The sequence below is a fragment of the Apostichopus japonicus genome, chromosome 1, assembly GCF_037975245.1.
Source record: "Apostichopus japonicus isolate 1M-3 chromosome 1, ASM3797524v1, whole genome shotgun sequence".
Lineage (NCBI taxonomy): Eukaryota > Metazoa > Echinodermata > Holothuroidea > Aspidochirotida > Stichopodidae > Apostichopus > Apostichopus japonicus.
In genome coordinates, this window is record NC_092561.1 from 11,079,286 (window position 1) to 11,101,133 (window position 21,848).

Sequence of the window (21,848 nt, forward strand, 5' to 3'; positions counted from 1 at the left end):
TATTTGTCAATGATTTACTGAGTTATGAAAATATTTAATTGGGATCACTCTGGATGGTCTCTTCATATGTAGTTTCATACAAAGGAAAGACAAGGTCAAACCAATATTAACTTCAAAAGCTTGTTTGAAGTACAGTGAAGTTCTAAATGTCACCATGCTTAAATTGTAATATCACAGCAGAATTACAAATATTTATTGGGATCACTCTGGATGGTCTCTCCAGATTTAGTGTCATACAAAGGAAAGACAAGGAAAAAGCAATACTAATTCTAACAGCTTTTTTGAAGTACAGTACATTATTGTTTATTATTGTACATTATTGTTTATTATTGTACATTATTTGTTGGTATTATTTTTCTTGTAAATTTTAGCGCATTGATCATATGGAGTTTGCGCTTTATAAAAGTATGTATGTATATATGTATGTCCAGTACAGTTCTAAATGTCATTATGCTTAAATTGTAAACATTATACCATGGGCATACTTTTAGCATTCGGATTATTCCCTACAATTAGGTCACTGAGGATAGTCCTAAAATTTAACATTTTGTTTTTGTTGTACAGTGGAAGTGGTCTACAGCCACAGGCCTCAAAAACACCCTCTTTTGGTCACATGCACACTCCTGAGATGGACAAAGAGAGAGAGAGATAGTAATTACCTACTGAGAGTAACTGTCTTTACATGTAACATCTTTCACACTTACTTTTTCATCTTTTGATAGAGCTAACTGCCTCTGCAATTCAGAGAGTTCTTCATTTAACTTGCCAATTTGTGTCTTATACTGTTGCAAGGAGGCCTCTGACTTGTCCAGTAATGTTAGAACTGATTCTGTCAACATATGGAACAAAATTCATAATTTGATATTACATGATTAGCATCATAATTGAAACATTACCTTGCTTTAAATATGTATCAAATCATAGTAAACAAACAAATCGTTCTCTAGGCACAAATGCATCAGATATGAGTATATTGATATGAGACATGTATCTTCAGCCTTTAGTATGATGCTGAACACATTTCACAACATCTAACTTGACACAAAATCAATGATTGAAGAAGCAGATTATGAAACATGTTTATTCATTATAATGAATAAATATTTTCAATGTTATCTTTATTCGATATTCAGCCTAATTCAATATTACCATTTCAATGAGCTGGCCATGCTGTAGCAAATTCTCATAACTCCCCTACCCAGTCAATTTGTATTAACTGTTAACTTGAAGAGTGAGCAACAATAAGAAAGTACCTTTCTCTTTCAGTGTAGCATTCAATGAATCTGCTTTTGTCTGCAATTCTAGAGCAATCTGAGAGAGGGTTTGTTCTTTGCATCTGCAATCTTCTTGGTGCATCTTAATCTGCATGGTAGTATGAATATCAACAAATTATTAAATATATGCACACTATGCTAGACTAAGACAATAATGCAACATTGTGTCTTATGCAGTATGTGATATTGTCCAAGGAAAACTTTATTTCTAAAAAAATGACTTAAGAAAGAAAGAAATAATCAAGATAATAATAAAGATTAGCAAACAGCCTAAAGTATGAAATGTATTCTACGCATCAGTAGTTTTTATTTACTGGTATATTATAAGCTGATGAATTATTTGAATTGTTTTTACATCTAGGGATGGATAAGGAAAAGGCTGGTATTGCAAGGTCTTGATACCCTTGATCATAGGCGTACGGGACCATTTCATTTTGGGGGGGCAGAAACTTTTGTGCCCGAAAGTTCCTGTGAGACTATCTAAGCGGAACGCCACCATTGGTTGGCGCGTAGCGTACAATAAATTTTGGGGCAAAAAATGCCTCTCAGATTGCCGGAAATGGCACTTCTGAGGCCTTGCAAGTTGCATTTAAACATTCTTTATTTTATAATCTCACGTTTTAGAAAGTTTAGGCGATAGTGCAAAAAGAGTGGTAGCCCAGATGAGCTGCGCTTACTGCTGTGTTACACAGAAATATTCCGGCATCATGATGCTAAATAAAGAAAGTCATTAGGCATATCTTAATATTAATGTCACAAAACAAGTAACACAAAACGCTCTCCACAGAAATGTCAGGCAAAAATTTGAAAAAGATTCGGGCAAGCTACTGCATATTAATATCTATATATTTTTTTCTCCTCTTAAGCTGCATGAATTTTTCAGGTCATGTGCCCAAATTTCTTGTCCTCTGGAAATTTGGGGGGCAGTCTGCCCCCTGCCACCCCCCCCCCCCCCGCCTCGTACGCCTATGCCCTTGATAAAAATGGTTAAAGTTCAGCAAGCCTTTAACAAATTCATATATGGAGCAGTGAGAATTGAGGATTTTGAAATGCCAGAAAACAACTCACCTCATTCTCTAGAGTTAGTATATTTTCTTGATATTTTACTTCCAACTGAGTGCTGTTAGTTTTGTTTTCTTCAACTTAAAAAGAGAATAAACAACCATTGCAAAAATGTATGTCATAGAGCCTAATAGTGGCATTAATGGCAACACAACAAAATCCTGTGTGTATTGACCAACTGAAGCAGTTTAAATTCCATTCCCATAAAAGATTGCAATTCTGAATTCTGTTTGTATGAATGATGATCTGCAAGTTCTTTACATACTCAAATGAGCACTTACCAATATGAATAAATACAATTTCTCCACATCAATTGAACTATTTCATGTTGAAATGAACCTATGTGATGTTATCTACAGTAACATCATAATCCTTTACGATTATAATAACACAGTTCTGAAATGCAATAATGGTTTAATTTCTTTGTACTATGATTTCCAAAAGGCATCTAGAAATCTCATAGGCTCAAATTTGGTCTCACAATATGCAAATATGGAAACAATATTTTATATCAGCATAACCTCTCACCCTAGAAAGCAAAAACAAAAACAAGGTTTTGTTGCTACTGGTTTCTGTAGCACAGTGTCAAAGGGGTTTTGTGGGCAGCATGGAAAGTGTGACAGTGAGTATGTGCCTTAACATTACCTTAATTCATATTTAAATTTCTTATCCTTGAGAGGGCTTTTGGGTTATGTGACTTTAAATTCACTTTCCCATTTGATTTCATTTTTCTTGTTCATAATAATATAGGGTAATTAACTATTGTGTGGTAATGGTTACAAATATCTTAAATAATAAGTACAGGCATGACTATACAATTTCATGTACACAGAGTTCCTCAATAATTGCAGATCCTATATCACATAACTCAGCTTGAGGGGCAGAAAGAAATTGGATTGACACTGCAATACTTAGACTGTAGATTTTGAGATCTTTTCACATGCAGCTTCCTTCAATATTTATTATCATGTTTCATATGAATATACAATCAGCACACAATTTAATTGATATAGGACAAATGTAGGAATGAGAATGTACACAATGTAGTAGGAAACTAAGGAACAGAGGGGAAAAGGAGGTTAAGTATGACTGAAACAGAGATACATGTAGCAATGTCAGCCATGCTCACACTGGATAAGACAACATGTACAATCTAGACAATGATTAAAAGTGAGAAGATACACTGGTCCTCAGCTGCTACCTATGATATCACAAAAATAATCCTTTCCACAATTGTTCATATTCATAATCATGCAGGTGATTAGCAAACTGTCATAGTATAAGCCACATTTTAAAATTATGCATTACATAACAAAATACAAAAGTTGGAAAAAGATCTGTTCTGTTTTGCTCAAAAGGGGAAAACTGGATTGAGGCCAGTATACAACAGTGTAGGATTGCTGGACAGCCTGTGAAATTGTTACATGTAAACAAGTGAATAAAATTAAGAAATGAAATTGATGTACTACTTACTCAAAGCTTGGAGCTTGTTCACTTTTGTCACATGTGTAATGCTCAATTCTTCAAATTTGTTTGTTAAAACCTATGAAAAGAAATACTTGCAAATTCAGACATGAATTACTTGTAAGGTCAGACATGTCCATTAGCAAAGGTATTTGACAAATACTTCTTTCATTGGAACTAAACATTTCTCTACTTCAAAGCTGTAAATTGTGTTGAATTCACTACACTGGATGGTAATATGCAACATTTTTGCACAAGGATCGATGAAACAAGGCAAACAATTCAAGATTTGTCAATGAAATATAAATAAAGCATTACAATAAATGTTCAATGGAGCCAATCTTTTCAGCATAAACAGAACCCAAGTGAAATATATAATTAAACACTGGCAACACTAAATGTTTATGCTAAATGAACCTATTCAGTCCATAGAGTGACTAAAGTTAATTTATTCATATTAATATAGACCTGTGTAAAAATGTGTTTAATAATTTACAATGATGACAACAATGTGTCACATATCCAAAGAAAGAATTTTTTTTGTGGCAAGTGGACATGCAAATGGGAAAAAATTGTCTCTAAAGTATTAGTCTGGTTAACATAGAGAGTAACAGCTCTAACACTCAAGTGTGATTTGTCTACACTAGAAAATTAGTCTACACTAATTTTGTGATCAAATTGAGGTTTTTCAAATTTGCATACTTGTGGAAATTGTGGACAGTAATTTGGACATACTGGCATATTGTCATATTGGCATATTGGACATACTGGACATATTGTCAATGCAGCCTTTAACACATTGCTACTAAATTCCTACCACAAAGTCCTCTTGGTATTTCTTTTGGGTTTCTTGAATGTCATCTCGATCTTGTTCGCACACAGTTAGCTTTTCTTCCAGTCTAACAGAGTAATCTTTCACCACTGAGCATAAGTCACGAGTTGCTTCAATTCTTGTATAGGAAAAAGAAGATTGTCAGGGAATACCATTCTTTTGGAAGGACAATATAAAACTTCCCTCTAATTTCTAGGACATGAACTAATATGTAACAGCTACAAAAGTTTTGAAGGTTGCATATAACTTATAAATAGGAAATAGTTTTCTCAGCAAATCTGAAGTTGACTACATCTCTTATGTCCCAACCACCCATTTGCACATTATTCTTTGTTGCATCTCCAAAGACAACTGATGACCACAATTTTGAGAAACACAACTTTGGTAAACCTTCACTGCATTGCAAAAGTAAGGGCAATACACTATTCCAGAATTCACAAAGTTTCTGTCATGACTTCAATGAATTGCCCATTTATCTAGAACCCTCGACGGAAGTGATTAGGACTGAACTAGTTCCGTCTATCCATGCAAGAGTACTGGCTATTTTGGTATGTGGTTCTTAGTGGGTATCCGTCACCAAGGCCACACATAAATAGGAAGTTTGTCACAACGGTTCATTTCCAACTCTGTCACATTTGCTTCCTGAATTAGTATAGATTAGTTTTTTTTTTATTTTGCAAGGTTCACTTGTTTTAACTACAAACAGTTCTTTTTAACAATGTAAACACAGGTGGTTCCTTCTGAAAACAAATGATATGTTGATGATCATGTTACTGTGGCTGAATTTTTGCTTATTACTATATATTCTGACTAATACCAAGCCTGAAAGGAGCTTACCTTAAATAGAAATGCAAACTGCAAAAAGTTATGGTATGATTATCTTTTGAAGCAGCTAACTGTCTTATGAATCAATGGTACACAACAACATGCAGAACTGTATACAGCTCTTGTCGCTCAAAATTATAGATTATACATGACTTCTCAAGACCAAACAGTAGAAAACACCAGCCTTTTCTCTAATTTCAATTATGCAATCAAATATTTTATACTTCTCTTCCATATCTGATCTGCCATCAATTTCCTCCTTGAGTTTGGCACTAAGCGTCTCATTTTGAAGCTGAAATGCAAAAGCAGTAAATAAGATAAATCAAATTTATACCTTCCTCAAACCGCAGCAATTAAACATAGTGTCCTCCTGAATTTTTCGTGTAACATTGCATTGTAAAAAAAAGGTAACCCACGCAAACACAGAAAATGTTTTTCCTTTATTGTTCGTTAATATCTCTTTTTGTGAGCTCCTAATTGCTTTGTTTTCTCAAAATGTGACTGTTGTATCTTATACAGCTTCAAAAAGCTAAAAATGAACATGGAAAAGTGATTATTTAATGACAATGCACAGCAACTTTTATATTTTTATCAATAGGACAACAAACTCTTTAGCTACCCTTGCACCATCAACAATCAGAATACACTAGCTGTTTCTTGCTTTTGTCCAACTTCTTTCACAATCTTATCTTTGAAATTATTTTGAAGATAGGTGGTACTAGCCTGCAGTTCCAATAAAGACTGCCTTTGAGATTCTATTGTCTGTAACGAATCTCTCAGCTTCTGTTCCTGTTGTTTCAGTTCAATCTCTGTCTGAACTTTCCATCGCCTTATTTTTTCTGCTTCTTGGTGAAGACGAGAATGTAGTGTAGTAAGCTTTTCATAGTTATGAGAGGCTACTTCAGTTATTGGTTCCCTCTGAACTCCTTCAATCCCCTGCCTTTGTTGATGTCTGGTCTGCAGGGTTTGGTAGCTAGGTTGGGTTGTGGTGGTCGTGGCTGGTGCAGGGAGTTGAAACTGAGGATGTTGCTTTCCTTGATGCAATGGAGATGGTGTTGGATCCTTGTGTAAGAAATATTCATATCAATTTATGAGATATTTGAACACTTTAGCATCTAATTAATTCAACTACAGTCTTTCAAAACAAATAAAAAATTGACAATGAGCTACACTTAAGGTTGAAGTTTGATTTAGAAGATGTTCTTTTCATAATTCACTTCACATATCTTAAACTTTGGGAGACAAAACTGAATTCAAAAAATGAACAAAATACTTGCATGCATTTGTAACTGATAACTTTTCCAATCTTTCTGTGAATGTACCTTATGCACATGTAAGATACACATGAGTTTTCCATGAAAATAAATATTACATTTCTTACCTTAAACATGGAAACTGCACTTGACTTTGCTGATTCCTTTGTAGGTTGACTTGAAAGGAGAAAAAAGCTTTGTTGCTGATTAGCTGTCTTATTGTGTGATGAAATTTTGAAAAATGGTTGATCCTGGGCTTCATCTTGGTGACTAGACATCAGCATAATGCAGTGAGGTTTCTGTGAATATTAGATTACAAAACACCTACTGAGGTACGCAATATGCTCATTATAATTTTGTGATCTAGGACTTAGTCATAGGGCTAGTTGAACCTACGTAAGTTTTTGTGATGGAGATACCACATATTACATCAGTCTTTATCAAGATGTTCACAAAATAATAGCACTAATAGTAAATAATACTGTTGTCTTGCAGTTTGTTGAGGAGGGTGAGCTTTCACTTAGCTATTACCCTTGAGGGTTTCCTACATAGCTGGAATAAGTCAGTACTAACTTGGGTCTTGAACTAACAATTTATTTTAGTTTGAATATAGAGCACTTTCCTCAAACCAAATATCAATTCCAAGTAACTTCAGTCGCTGAAAACATTCAATTCTCTGACAATTATGGCTAAATTTCAGAGGGAAAATGCCGCTAAAAAATATCACAATATTTTGAACCCTAGAGTATCACTCAGCATTCTAACTTTTATATGCAATTAGTGCAAAAGTCATTAAACATACATCTAAAGGGAATGTACAATTACAAAATATGCTATTAGCAGACCTGGGACCATGAAAACAAATAAACTGACAAACTATTGATTGAAATGATTTATGAAACTTCAAATTCAAACACCACTGATAAACTTTTGACAAGACTGAAAACAGTGTTGAATAAAATGACAATAAAGGGACCCTGTGCAACATCTTTACTGCTGTTAGAACACCACGATTGAGTGTGGCCAATTTGCATAGTGCGTGTGCACTTTCAGCCAATCCACTGGCTATACAACTAGCCTAGAAAAGTTACATGCAACTCTGTTATTTCGTTGTCATAATTGAACGGTAAAAAGTCTCAGGTAATTAGACGCATTTATTGCTAGGAAAAGCCTAATATTATATTCCTATATTTTTGCAGCAATCAGCTTGTCTCAAATTTGTTTGTGATTCATGCCCTGTATTCTTACTTAGTGCTTAGCCTACCTATCATCTGAGGTTCCTTCTAAATCACTTTTTTTGACTGTCATCAAGATTAAACATTTCAGGCAAAAGTCAGAAACTATTTTCAATTTCTGTACATGAACACACCACATATGGTGGTGTAAGATAACTATGTGTGTCCACTAATTCCATCCATATAGCTGCATTGGTAGACACATGTTTTCAAGTCAAATTAATATAACCACTTTATCTATTCCAATTTTAATCTATAAAGTACAAAGCCTAAAGCTTAATGAAAACATCCAAAACTGCTAAAGTGAAACAAGGAAACATCAGTTTCGTATTAAAAACACATTAGTGAATTATTTCACCAAATATGCTAGTGTTCGGTAAATTTGCCCCTTAATATAAATATGAAAATATGTCCCTTAATTTGTGTACTGTGTTATACCTATACAGTTGCACTGATAGCCATGGTAGTTGCCCTGTTCATAAGTTAAATTGTAACCACTTTTTGAATGTGGCAAATATGGCGTTCCATTAGACCTAGCCTAGGCCTGGCGAAGGCTTTGTAGATTAATATTGCAACCTATAAAATGGTTACAATTTCACCTTCAAACACAGCGAAAACACGAGGGCTATCAGAACAACTGCATATGTATAACACGGTATTCTAATTTAGTGGATTAGTTCCCGTAGACCACCATACCAACCATCACACAATTCATAATTCACACTTCATAGTGTAGCCTAACGTTAGGCCTAGAACTTAGAAGTTAGGGACCACGCAAGTTACCCGATGCCTATACATCGCTATACCACACGGATGATTAAAAATGACACAGACACATATCGTACCCTAATTAATAAACGTCAATAATTAAAAGCAACAAAATTTAGTGATGTGACGGGTTATAAAACATCGTTAGACTCTAAGTAGTCAGTGTTGGCAAGTTAGACTAGCCTAGGCCTACACTAGCCTAACAACAATATTAATGAGTTCCAACGGTGTGGGCCTAGGCTAGTGCTAAATCTAAGATTTTTAGAATAAGTTCGTTCAGACCTAGCGGTTAGGAATGAATACCTTGACATGGAGCTGGAAGTCGGTATGATTTATAATCTTTGTCGGTTTATTTTGCTTCTTTTAAGTATTTCAAGCTAGGTTTTTTAGTATACGTTCGAACATAGTTCGAACATGTCACACCATTATTAGACGGTAGAAATGGTTGCTATGCAATTTGTTTCTCAGAACAGACGACCATCGTCTGAACTTCCATCCAATTAGATTCACGAACTTACTATGAGACGCCAATTACGTGTAGTACTGTCAAAAAATCATTTGATCTATTCGACCAGTTGAAATCTTAAATTTATCCATATGAAGTGGCAGGGGATATATCGGGAGGGGTGCTTGCAGGTTGGAGAATTGGGGACTGACAAGACCAAATACTCAACTGATTCAGATTTGACAGTTGACACTCATCCCGAGTCCTTATTAATTCAACATTTCAGATTTGATAGATCTGAATCATAAGTAAAATGCGTTTTGTTTATTTCTCATCAGCAAGGGAGAGATGATTTCACTGCAATGTCAGTGAAACTCTTCTGTAAAAAAATGCTGATCAAAGTGTTAAAGGTATTATTAATTTAAAAATAAAAGTTTAAACAGTGCAATTATCAGTGTCTGTTCATTGTCTTTTACGAAGTAAGTACATTCCGTGCATGTTTGTAGGTCTTTATTACATTGAATAATTAAATTACATACGGTATATAACCATATCGTACTTTGCATAAGTCAGTGCAATGTTCGCTACGCCTCTATGATCGTCTCGATAAAAGAAGCCACACCTACGCTGTATCAGTTAAAAAGGATGACTTTCTATGCAACATTTTAGACTTAACATATCTTAGTCCAAGAAAACAAGAGAACTGAAAGTGCATGCTAGTAAAAGTTTCCATGTTTCGGTTTCAAGATATGCACTGTCTTTTAAAACATATTAAACTCTATGGTGCTAACTTTATCTTGCCGTCGGCTCCTCAGTGCAGACCTTACAATGTTTATCCATTGGTTTATACATTCTAATTACTGAACTGAAACATGTTCTTTCAACTACAAATAAATAACAGATCACCCTTGATTGACATCCAACACCTTTTGTTTCTTGAGTAATTTTAATAACATGGATTTGAGGCCACAAAAGTCCTAAGTTTTCCTAATGAGTTGTGTGTTGCATCTGAGGAAATGACCTCATGGTCTGTGTGCTGGAGTAAATAATCTAGCCACGAACCTCAGCTGATTAAAGGGTCATTTCTCAAAATACAACGTGGACAGCTAGCAGTATTTTCTAACCGTCTATAACATATCGAAATTAATTAGTGTCTGAAGTCACCCAGTTATACAACATTACATACTTTCATCGTTGTTATGTACAGAACAAACTTAGGCATAAGGACTGCCCATAATTGAGTAAAGGGAACAAAATGTAAATACTGCGTTGGTCAATTTCACGGAATGGAATTAAAAATGCATATGAATTATGTCGTCTAGTTTCATGAACAATTAAACGATTTGAGAGTAAAGCATACACCTGTACTGATGATACAGCATGTTTATTTAATATCAGTATATATGTATTTACCCGTTTCATAGTCCACCGATGAAACACCCACGATGTTTCCAAACGTATAGTACGTTTCTTCGAAAACGTAAAGTTGTGGTGCGATTCCAAGCAACGGATTGTTGACATATACAAAGCGACGTCATAATATCTATATACAGTAAACCTCATTGGGACTTGAAATAGTCATGGACATATTACTCAGATAAAGATGTGTGTAGCTGATGAGTGGTGTACAGGGTTAATGAACTCAATCTTTCATATAAAGCAATAATGCTTGCATGTTTATTGACTTCCTTGTTAATGCCGTAAATAAAGGATAGCACGGTGAGCCCTATTACTACTGATCGTGTGATTAATGAGTCACGCAATCACGCAACCAGACATTTCAATCTTGGGGGTGGGGGCGGGCGGGCCTGGGGCACATCACTTAATTGGGGGCACAATTTTTGTTTGTGAATGCCGTCCTGGAGAAGGGATGTAAGGGGAGGGGATGTTCACCTTTTGATTAATTAAGGGTTCTTAGATACAATCTGGTGCTATATTTTGTAACTTGAAGTAACTTTATGTTCAAGAATTTTCGGGCTTAGTCTGTCCGATATTTTTATTTGAGGCAGATAAATTTTATGTTTGAGTATGTTGTTTAACACTACAAATCACATCTGAGGGGCACCTGGGAGGGGGGCACGATTTGTTTTGGGAGGGTACGCCCACCCCCTGGCGACGCCACTGCACGCAATGTACTATATGTTGCGTATCATCAAACCATTTCGAAAAAAAAAGGAGGGAATAACCAAGTATATTAGAAATATAATAAAAAAGCATATCCATCATTTTACCATTATTTATAGAGAAATTATCCCTCATCAGTTATATACGTGACTCAAATTCATATTAAGTTTCCCTCTATAAACATGAAATATCTTTCCACTTCAGAGGCTCCGTTAGGATTACAGATCTAGAACATATAAACAATAAATGGGATGTATTCTTCCGCCATGTCTGACCTCTTTTGTTTTTGATTGCGTGTTAATTAGTTATATATTGGTTGAGCTCAGAGTGTCACGCACGTTAAGTTAGTCATCAAGTGTGATAACATTAATCGCTAATTCAGAATAACACTATTAACACTATTAATAGTAGAAAACTATACGGCATCGTCAGTATTATAACTGATAAGCACTGTTGACGGAACAAACATTGTTGAAATTGTTACCATAACAACCGTTTTTATGACGTCATTAAAACAGACTAGGTAGTGAAACATCCATCACCTTTAAACCCTATACTACAAGTGAAGATCATAAAGAGAAGAATAAACATACATTGAATTACGTTTAACAGATAAGAGAGGGGTTAGTGAACATAATATGAAACTTTTCGTTAACAAAATCAATGCATAAATATATATATATAAATATATATATATATATATATATATATATATATATATATATATATATATATATATATATATATATATATATATATATATTAATATACGATTTTTATAGGAGGGCACGTTGCCCCCCCCCCCCCAGGCCACCCCTTGGCGACGCCACTGATTGTATCTTCTACGACCATATGATATGGTATCCCGATACTTCTCCATGGTTAGTTCTTCCCTTACCATGGATAAACATGACAGTAAACATGAATAGGCTCCGTGTTTTGTTATAGACTTTGTGATACATGCTGGGTCCTCACAGTATGCGATATATACTATATATACCAATCTATATACCTTTATACCTATTGATTAACTTTCCGTGTAACAACTTCCAAATTCGTCCTTGTAAGGATTTCCGACTGTTTGATTATCTAGCTGTGACGAACATGTGACGTCATCATGGTGTTGTTATAGCTAGTTGTTCGGCGCATTTGTTTTCTGTTTGATGACGTATACCGTACTGTTCTCCTCATCATGAATGAGAGGATATTTTATAGGCTGTATGTATATTTGCCATTCTTATCAAAACGTCTTTTTTTTTGGGGGGGGGGGGGGGACAAACAGGGTATATAATGGATAACGTTTAAGGCTTATCGTCATGAAAGGGTTTCTCGAACACAGTGATACCTGGCGTTGCCACTGATAGAACCCCATGATATATAATGAAGTATAATATACGCAAAACAGTATAGTATCCACAGTATGATATATTTCTGTCACTGCACTGTGTACACAGTTATTATACATATAGGTGTACAGCGCATGTGTGATGCACCCTGTACGAAACTTTCACAGTGCGATGTTATTGATTAATGCCTTCACAGAAAACTTCGATCAAAGTAGATCAAAAAATACTAGTGTGCTAAATATGTTTAAACCAATTCCAACATATTTACATATATGTACGAAAAGCTTCGTGTATTTTTGAACGGGTATACCTTCGTAAGAGCAGTTATAAGAAGGATACAGAGTGGGAGCTTAAGTCGCAGTTCCTACTACTTATACTTTTTATCGTGATTTCAAACAGCACCGTACTGCTTACCTTTTAAATGTGAGTCATATTAACCATTGGTTTAATGGTACAGGCCTTGAATACTTCACCCGACCGAAGTGGGGATGGGTGGGGGGCAGCGACGTAGCCAGGAATTTGAAAGGGGGGGGGGGAGCACTTTTTGCGATTGATATGGATTTTCAAAGTTGTAGGCACGACTATCTGAGCGGAGCGCCACCATCGGTTGGCGCGGAGTGTACAAGAAAATTTTTGGTTTTACAAACCCCCCAGATGGCCGGAAACGGCCCTTCCCGAATGTTCATTCTGGTTCCCTGGCCTCTTGCTAACTTGAGACACCTCATTCAATATCACTTTTAAACCCCCAAAAAACAAACGAGTTAAAATAGTACGTATATAATACATAATGTATTAAAATTAGCAAGGTACACAAGGGCGGCGGAAGCACTTTTAATCTGGGGGGGGGGGGGGGCACCGATGTCAAAGGGCACTTTGCAGAAATTCGATTGGACTGATGCAGCCTGATATTTAGTACCCTTTATAAATCTTATTGTATTATCTTATTTGCGTATACACATCACTCCATCAATGCCCCCCCCCCCCCCCCGTCTTAGTAGTTTTACTTTTCAACTTCTGATACTTGTAGATACAAAGATAGGTCAGAAATGTCTTTGATACAACCATAGCCAGTAATTGTCTTTGATACAACTGTAGCTAGTAAATGTTTATCGAAAAGGCTGTTTTGGAACTTGGAACGCCGATCGCGACAACAACAGGCAACAAAGTGCTGCAGCTCTATACATATAAAGTCTGTTAATCAACGATAGGCTTATTTGACTGTGGAATGTTCTCAACTGAAATTTTATCTGCGTAAACGGGTTCTTAAGTAGATGTTAAAAAACTGACAAGATCGTATCCTAGTCTTTTTCGGCGGGTAGAGTATTGAATGAAACGGCACGCGATATGAATGACAGCCTAGATGGCAGAAGAATAGGTCACCTAATTTAGCATAATCTTGCTACTATTTCCATTTCAATAGTTTTTCCTGTCTAGTGTCTTAAACTCGTCCAGCAAGCTTATGGATTTGAATTATGGCTGTTTTAATAAAAGAGATAACTTGGCCAAAAAAAGTGTAGGCCCGGGCCTACAGTGCTACATACTGGCTACGCCCCTGATAGTTGTAATTAGGATTAGATCTCTTACTGAAATATCGCTGATCTAATAAGTGATCAAGAGTACAAGTTTTATGTAGAAAAAGGGCACATTTTTAACCTGAGGAAAAGTGGGGGGGCACTTGCCCCCTGTGCCCCCCGGTTCCGCCGCCCTTGAAGGTACATGTACAAAGTAGTCTTACTTTTCAACTTCTGATACTTGTATAGATACAAAGATAGTCCAGAAATGTCTTTGATACAACTGTATAGCTAGTAAATGTTTAAGTTAGCCTAATAAGAGAAGGCGAGAGCTATCCGACGATTGCCATCGGATGCAAATTTCTCAAGTGTTTTCTCAACTAACATATTATCTGCGTAAACGGGTTCTTAACTACATGTTAAAAAAACTGACAAGATCGGATCCTATAGTCTTTTTCGGCGGGTAGAGTGTTGAATGAAACTATCTTGCTACATACTGGCTACGCCCTGATCATATGATATCATAATCAGCAGATTTTGTTTCCTATTTAAATTCTTTTACATGTTCTTTTACATAATATATCAGAAAGACAAACATAGTGCTCTTTTACAAGTTTTCCAGTAGGATGATTCTTGTTTATTGTCCAATGTCTGGACTTTAATACATTTGACGAACTTAACTGATGGACAATATAAACTTTCATATTTTGTAATACAGCCAGATATGCAGTGGCCTAAAAACAAATATCGTTATCGCAGTGTATTAGCAGTGTAATAATTATTTATAAGAAGTGCGTATCACGTACGATTGCTAGCTTAGCTTCATAACATGCTGTTCGTGCAACAACTTAGGACGACTCATTGAATGAACGTTGTCGACGTTGTTGTGCATACAGTTCGTGACATTCCATAGAGTGCGGTTAGGTAGGCAATATGTATTTTATTACGCAGTGGCCAACTGTAGGCTTGTTTTTGGCTATAAGCTAAATTTAGCTAATTGCATCTGCCAAACTAAGTAAGTAGTTGAATCAGTAGGCGTGAATGTTACTACGATTACAATCGAGTTAACGGAGCTGACGAGTATTCAATATCAAAAGAGCACTGACAAAATACCATGCTAAAAAACGACAGTTTAAAAAAAAAATCGACACTGAAAGGGGGAGCGGTCGCTCCCCCTGCTCCCCCCTGGCTACGTCCCTGGTGGGGGGTGGGCTTATTTGAACGACCAGGTAGTAGTATAAAAGTTCAACTGCAACTGCATATTTAACTGAGATCGGGTAAAATGTTCCCGAGTATAGGCTAATCCTTTGAGGCAGACATGTGCTATATGGCACCTGCGTTAAGGCCAATTACGATGCTCACTTTGTAGGCTCAAAATCCTCTTTGCAAGCATAACGTCATAGCTGTCACTTTCGTTTCCAGCTGAACCACCGAAGTGTGAAAAGCAGACAAAGTATTTGGTAAAAGAATAGCGAGACTTGAGCCTTAATTAGACTAGTACACCCCTCTCAAATGGAGTCTTACAATATTATTTTTTATTGATTATTTCACTTATTAAATACATAGGCTTATTGTTAAAGGGTTAAAGGCACTTCATAAAAGTAACTTCGCCAAGATTCCAACACACTATTGCATAAATACGTTAGCTTTGAAAGTGAAAGGCTAAGTTACTTTAAAGCAATTCACAGGCGCTCTACTTTCCACAATAAGATTTTTGAAACCCGTTTCATGAACCAGTTCACAGCATAAACCATTACCCTGATTAGCGAATGCGTCTGCATGGGTGCCGATAAATCGTCATATTGTGGGGCGAAACAGAAACCGGATGCAGGAGAACTGCCACTTACGACAACGACTCGCCAAGTTTAAGATGAAAGGATTAAGTTTAGCACTGAGAAGGGAGTATTATCCGTGTTTCCCGCAAGTTATGTCCAATAGGTAAGCTAAATAAAACACTCATTCAGAAATGGAAGCAAGCACACGGACGATAATATTTTACGTTGCCACTTCTCATTTCATCGTTGTGTACTGATGGCTCTAGGATAACATTAATGTGAATATGCTACATTGACCGTTAAAGACCACTTCTGTCATAACTGTTTGTAGTTATATTCAACATGTAAGTTTTATAGAAATGTCATTTTAAACAGTTGAAGTTTATCATTTAATGTGACCAGATCTTGTAGTCTAATTCACAGACCATTGGGTCAGTTCCTCAGATGCAACTCAGAACTCAATGGGAAAACATAAGTCTTCTCTGTGACCTCAAATGGCATGTTGATCATGTCTACCAAGCTTGCCATTTTTCATGGACAAATGGTATTGACTGTCATCCAAAGGTGATGTGTTAAGTCTGTTGTTTAGATCAGGGCCCCAACAACACCCTCTTCACACGAAGTTAAAATAACATGTTTCAGGTGAGTGATTAGAATTTAAATGCAATAGCTTAAGATCAACAATAAGGTCTGTACTGAGGAGCCGACGTCAACAATTTAGCATTAAAGGAGGATTCCAGACTTTTAACATATTGATAGATGAATATCTGAGAACTGGAATAGCTACAGAAACATTACTAAGCACTGTGCTTCTTCTTCTTCCTTGACTATAAATTATGAAGACCAAAATTCTGTCTAAAGTCATCCTTTAATTCGAACTGGAAAATCTAGTGTTGACAGTGCTTTCTTTTTCACTCGTCACCCACACCTCCCAGTTTCTACCATACCGTTCGTTTTTCTCACCCTTCTATCGAGGCGCTGCCACGAGATATTTAGAGTATATTAACCTATCTGAATATTCATAGCCGGAAGAGGCTCAATCAGCTGTTCGCACGGTGGGTCTTTAGTATAGTACACGCATCACATATATACACGCTACGCAACACTGACAAGTGATTATTTTGTAAGTGACTGACTGGATACGAAGCTGAGAGGTTCACTACTGTGCACAGTGGGAAAAAGTAAACTTTTGGTAACTCGAAGGAGTCAGAAGCAGATTAAACCTAATTCGAGTCTACCGTACCGAAATCAAATTGTTAAGAAGACTTCATTGTTACGTTCCTCTCGAGATTTTCGACCATGAAAGGTTTCACGCCAACCACCGTTTGTTTGCTATTCCTTTTCAAATTCGGTAAGTTTGTTTGCAGCAGTTCTCTTGTAAACTGCTAGAAATAATTGAGCTGTTCAATCAGGGTTGTGTGCCAAATGGTTACTAGGCTAAGTTAGGCCTAAGGCCTAACATTAGGCACAGGCTAGATGGACTTTACTAATGTCAGTATTGACAGTCAACTATCGCAATTGGCCCAGGTCTGTAAAATAAAATTCGTAACTTAGGCCTTAATTGTACCACAGGCTACATGGGTCATTAAATAACCTGTTTTGTACATAATTACCCAAATTGAAATCATTAAAAATGAGCACTTAATTTGTATCAAGTTGGAACTTGGATGGGTGAAGTATCGTTTGTGACCAGTTGCGTGGTACCTATTAATTGTTATTAACAAATATTATAAGGCTTAGACAATGTCATATCCAGTGCACCACTGCACCTGTTGCCAGAAGTGTGTCAGATTTGATTAGTTCTTCAAGGATTGTTTAAGCACATATGTATCTGTCCACTACAAGTTATGCATGCATATATGGTATTTGTTTTAGTTACATCATAAAGTGGTCATTGGAGCTACTGTACTCCACAAGTAGACCTTTAATACTGACTACACATAAGAACATTTTTGGAGCTGATTCTCATAGACAAATGGCAACCACTGCCCAGTTCTCTGGTAACATTATGATTTACACTGTGCCTAGAATAACCTGCATTTTCATCTCATTTATCCACGGAAGTTAGTGTACAACATATCAGTTTCATGCATGTACAAATAAACTGGTGGATAATATCATATTGTATTCAAAGGTTGAAAATTAAACTGTTTATTATTCAACGGAAGTGTTGGATTTCATGCAAACAGTGATGTGTTGTTCGTTTAGTTATTAGTTTTAAGTTTGCAGAACCTTATTATGCATGAAATGGAAAGTACAATCTTGTTGTCATGAGATTTAGCTTTAGTTAAAATTGTTAAATTTGTAGGCTTCAGAACCCCATGTGCATTTGAAATCTAAAGAGTATAGTGATACCAAATTTGCTACACTGGTTACACATTTAAAAGTTCAACAACAAGTTTTAAGGTGATTCAAAAGGCATTGATCAGTTAGTTTCCTGATAAACTTGTCCCAATTATGGATCCAAAACCAAGTAAAAATTGTCTCTTTTGAAAGGAGAGGAGAGGGCTTCAGATTCCTATGTACTGTAGTTTGGGGCTTGGGTACTGTATATTGTGCAAAATTTGTATGAGTATTCCAAAAGTTGTTAGTAATTGTAGTTTAAATTTGATACTGTAGAACTACCATCGTCCTCTTTAAATGCATTTTTTAAGTTCTCCTTCCAATAATCATCTTTGATTGCATCTGATGTTAAAATTGTCTTTGAAGTCTCATTGCATCTGATCGGAAGAGCAAAGAAAGCCAAAAGACAGGAAGTTAATGAACCAGGAAGGTAACAGGATTTAACCATTTCCTGTAATTAACTGTATCACATCCAAATTATGGCGAGACAAAGTACTGATTGAACTTCCCTGGATTTAACCCAAAGTTTACTAACAACAACTTGGGTTTAGGAAATGAGAGTCTGCTCAAGTACACTGGGAAGGCGAATAAACCATTTCATAAACCATTTCCACCATCTTAGAACGCACAGTAATGCTGTCGTACAGTACATAGAGTTTCATCATTGGTGCATGGTTCAAACTGGTGTTTAAATTATGCCCAACGCAAGTATGTTTTACTTGTGATTTAAAACACCAAGTGCAATTATGGAGAGCTACTGGTAGTGAATACTTAACGTTGACGGGTATCAGGTGCGTATCCGGGGGGGGCGTTGGGGGCGTGCGCCCCCCGGGTAAGGAAAAGAGAGAAAAAAAAGAGAAGAAAAAAGGGAAAAGGAGGGGAAAAAAGAAAAGGAGGAGAGGAAGGAAGGGAAAAGAAAAAGAAAAAAGAGAGAAAAAGGAGAAAAGGAGGGAGTAGAAGATAGCCAAGACCTCGGGAAGAGAAAGATCCCTATTATATACACAGGGTAGCCAGTGACAGATCAAGGATTACGGAGGGGGTGTGCACCTCACCCTACCCCCTACCCCGACAACTCCATTTTTGACGTTTCCGTTTTTCCTCTCTCACTAATGTACTTGAACTCGATCGAGTCGTCGGGGAACATAACGCATTTCGGGAAGGGGGCGACCGCCCCCCCCCCGGAGCAAATTTTCTTTATGACATCTCTAGTAATTTCAAAATAGACAATGCTTAGATGCAACTTACAAGGCCTGGGAAGTGTCATTTCCAGCGATCTGGGAGGCATTTTCGGCCAAAATTTTTCTTGTACGCTTCGCGCCAACTCATGGTGGCGCTTCGCTTAGATAGTTTGCCTACAGGCTTCGCCCTCCCTTGGCAATTACTCGCTACACGCCTGTTCGAATTTGTGAAGCAAAGAGCAGATATAACATCATATCAATGAGCATTGAAATGCATGTTCCACGATGTACAGCCTCAAAAACTGTCAATGTGTGTAGTCAAAGGCGTAGGAGCCAGATTGGATTTGGGGGCTGTAATGACTTGCCCGAAAAAAAAGCCAAAATTTTTCACGCGCAAAGTGCGCATTCAACATGTCGATGCCAATATCATATAGGCAAGATCGGTCATTACATTGTATGGCATCGTGTACCGCACGGTCCGTCAAAGTTGCACAGTATACCGCCGGATGCTAATTTAAACAACCAAATGTCTTATGTAGATGGAGAAAAAGCATACAGATCCATTTATGTCAAAACTCTCTTTTACAAAGGTAATGTCGTCCAAGCTTACAACTTTATTTCAATTACCAAGGAGATTATTTTAAGCTATTCATTGCTATTTATTTTTCTTTCAGTAGGTGCCCAAAAAATATGGGAAAACAATTGGGGGGGGGCTGCAGCCCCCGCCTCCTACGGGACCTACGCCTATGAGTGAAGTGTTCGGTTTCGATATACCTCATATCGGAAATATCTGCTATTTTTCTGTTCCTTCAACCAAGTTTTGTAAAAGCCATTATAAGAGGTTGCAATATTTCTACAGCAATAAATTAACTGTGTCGGAATTTTCGAAAATTTCCTCACCAACATTCTTCATCAAACTGTCCTCTACTCGTTCAATTTTGACCTGTCTGTTAGGGGTTCAATGAGGTTTTTCTATATTGGTTGTCTATAGATTGAATTTTGTGCAACATTATGGGTATGTTTTCAAGTGATTTTATTCAGGAGAAAAGTGAATTTTCAAATTCGCAACAAGTAATGGGCTTAAAACCTTGAAAAGTGGGGCTTTCGGATATTGTGGGCCGTGACGTAGAATAACCTACAAAAGCAATGATCCATAGAACATGCAATGAGGTCGAACATGATGTGTGACTGGTGACAATCTTCAAAAAGGTTATGGATGGAAAAAACTTTTGGGAAATACTTGGTTCTGAGGCAAAAGTCTACATCTGGTTGCTCATTTTCAAGCCCGAGAAGTGCCATTTCCGGTGATCTGGGGGGTATCAAAACCAGAAATTTTCTTGTACGCTCCGCGCCAACCGATGGTGGCGCTCCGCTTAGATAGTAATTCGCGCCCCCCGGGTTAGAAAATCCTGGATACGCGCCTGGGTATGGTAACATGAATACATTGTTAGAATTGATTGACAGGAACAAACTGTTAACATGCATGTATACATGTGTACTTTGATAGTGTATCTAAAGGTTAGATCCATATTTGCTATGTGAGTACTCATACAGGGTAATTAAGTCAGGTGGTTGGTGTGTAGTTTGTTTGATGAGCAAACACAGGGTAACACCAGCATGGTAAATATAATCCCAGAAGAGCTGTGTTTTTGCTATATTGTCATAAGTTCTCCTGGCAGTTGTGCAGTTTTTTTGGAATGACTCTCTGCACCATCATGTATCCTTGTAAAGAGTGTCTTTAAAATGAACGTACTGGATGTCACCATACCCTTTGAGGAGTGCTATCTGACTGCATAAGTGGCATCATTGAAATTCGAACTACAAAGCCACAAGATTTCTTTAGCAGTCAAATAGGAGGTATTCTTTTGAAGTTTCTGTGATTGCTAAGCCAATCAATTCAGACAACGGAATAGGACAAAGGAAGAGTTACGGAATATGCAGGCCAAGAACAAATCAATATAGTAAAAATTGTTTCGATTAAAATTCCCTCAGGGCTTACAGTATTTTACAGTGATACCATACTTGAAAACTCTGGTTTTGTTACTGACTTTGACATCCAAAGTGGAGCAAATATCATATCATGGACATGAACATTCCTGGCCTTGTTGTTATAAGGGATAATTCCCTGAAATCTGTACAATTGCCTGAGGACTGGTATGTTAAGCTCCCTTGTAAGGTCATCTTGAACATAATATGTCTTTGCATACTAAAGCCATGAATAACACAGACCTGTATATGATATTAGGTCAATTCCGTAGGTCTCTGTTGGCAAAATTGTTTTTACAGTACCTGATAACTTCAGAGTTTTAATGTAGTTATTTAATCCCAAAATATGTGCTAGTCATGAGATATTGTGTTTCTTAAATAGCTGTCACGTGTCCTCCCCCCCCCCCCCACCCCTATCAGATCCGTA

General features: G+C 36.8%; 2 protein-coding genes across 2 annotated transcripts in view; one reads left to right on the forward strand and one right to left on the reverse strand.

Moving 5' to 3' along the window:
• LOC139967288 (uncharacterized) overlaps window positions 1-9,175 on the reverse strand; it is a 26,319-nt gene extending 17,144 nt beyond the window's left edge. The window contains exons 1-9 of the mRNA XM_071970916.1: window positions 9,017-9,175; window positions 6,839-7,009; window positions 6,181-6,519; window positions 5,682-5,749; window positions 4,618-4,750; window positions 3,810-3,879; window positions 2,343-2,416; window positions 1,254-1,362; window positions 705-829 (exon numbers count right to left, since the gene is read on the reverse strand). Of these exons, the coding sequence (XP_071827017.1) occupies window positions 705-829; window positions 1,254-1,362; window positions 2,343-2,416; window positions 3,810-3,879; window positions 4,618-4,750; window positions 5,682-5,749; window positions 6,181-6,519; window positions 6,839-6,994 (1,074 nt within the window). The 5' untranslated portion in view covers window positions 6,995-7,009; window positions 9,017-9,175. The remainder of the gene's footprint in view (window positions 1-704; window positions 830-1,253; window positions 1,363-2,342; window positions 2,417-3,809; window positions 3,880-4,617; window positions 4,751-5,681; window positions 5,750-6,180; window positions 6,520-6,838; window positions 7,010-9,016) is intronic.
• Window positions 9,176-17,025: 7,850 nt separating this feature from the next.
• Window positions 17,026-21,848, forward strand: part of LOC139967269 (protein kinase C-binding protein NELL2-like) — a 33,167-nt gene continuing 28,344 nt past the window's right edge. The window contains exon 1 of the mRNA XM_071970873.1: window positions 17,026-17,265. Coding sequence (XP_071826974.1) covers window positions 17,214-17,265 — 52 coding nt within the window. The 5' untranslated portion in view covers window positions 17,026-17,213. The remainder of the gene's footprint in view (window positions 17,266-21,848) is intronic.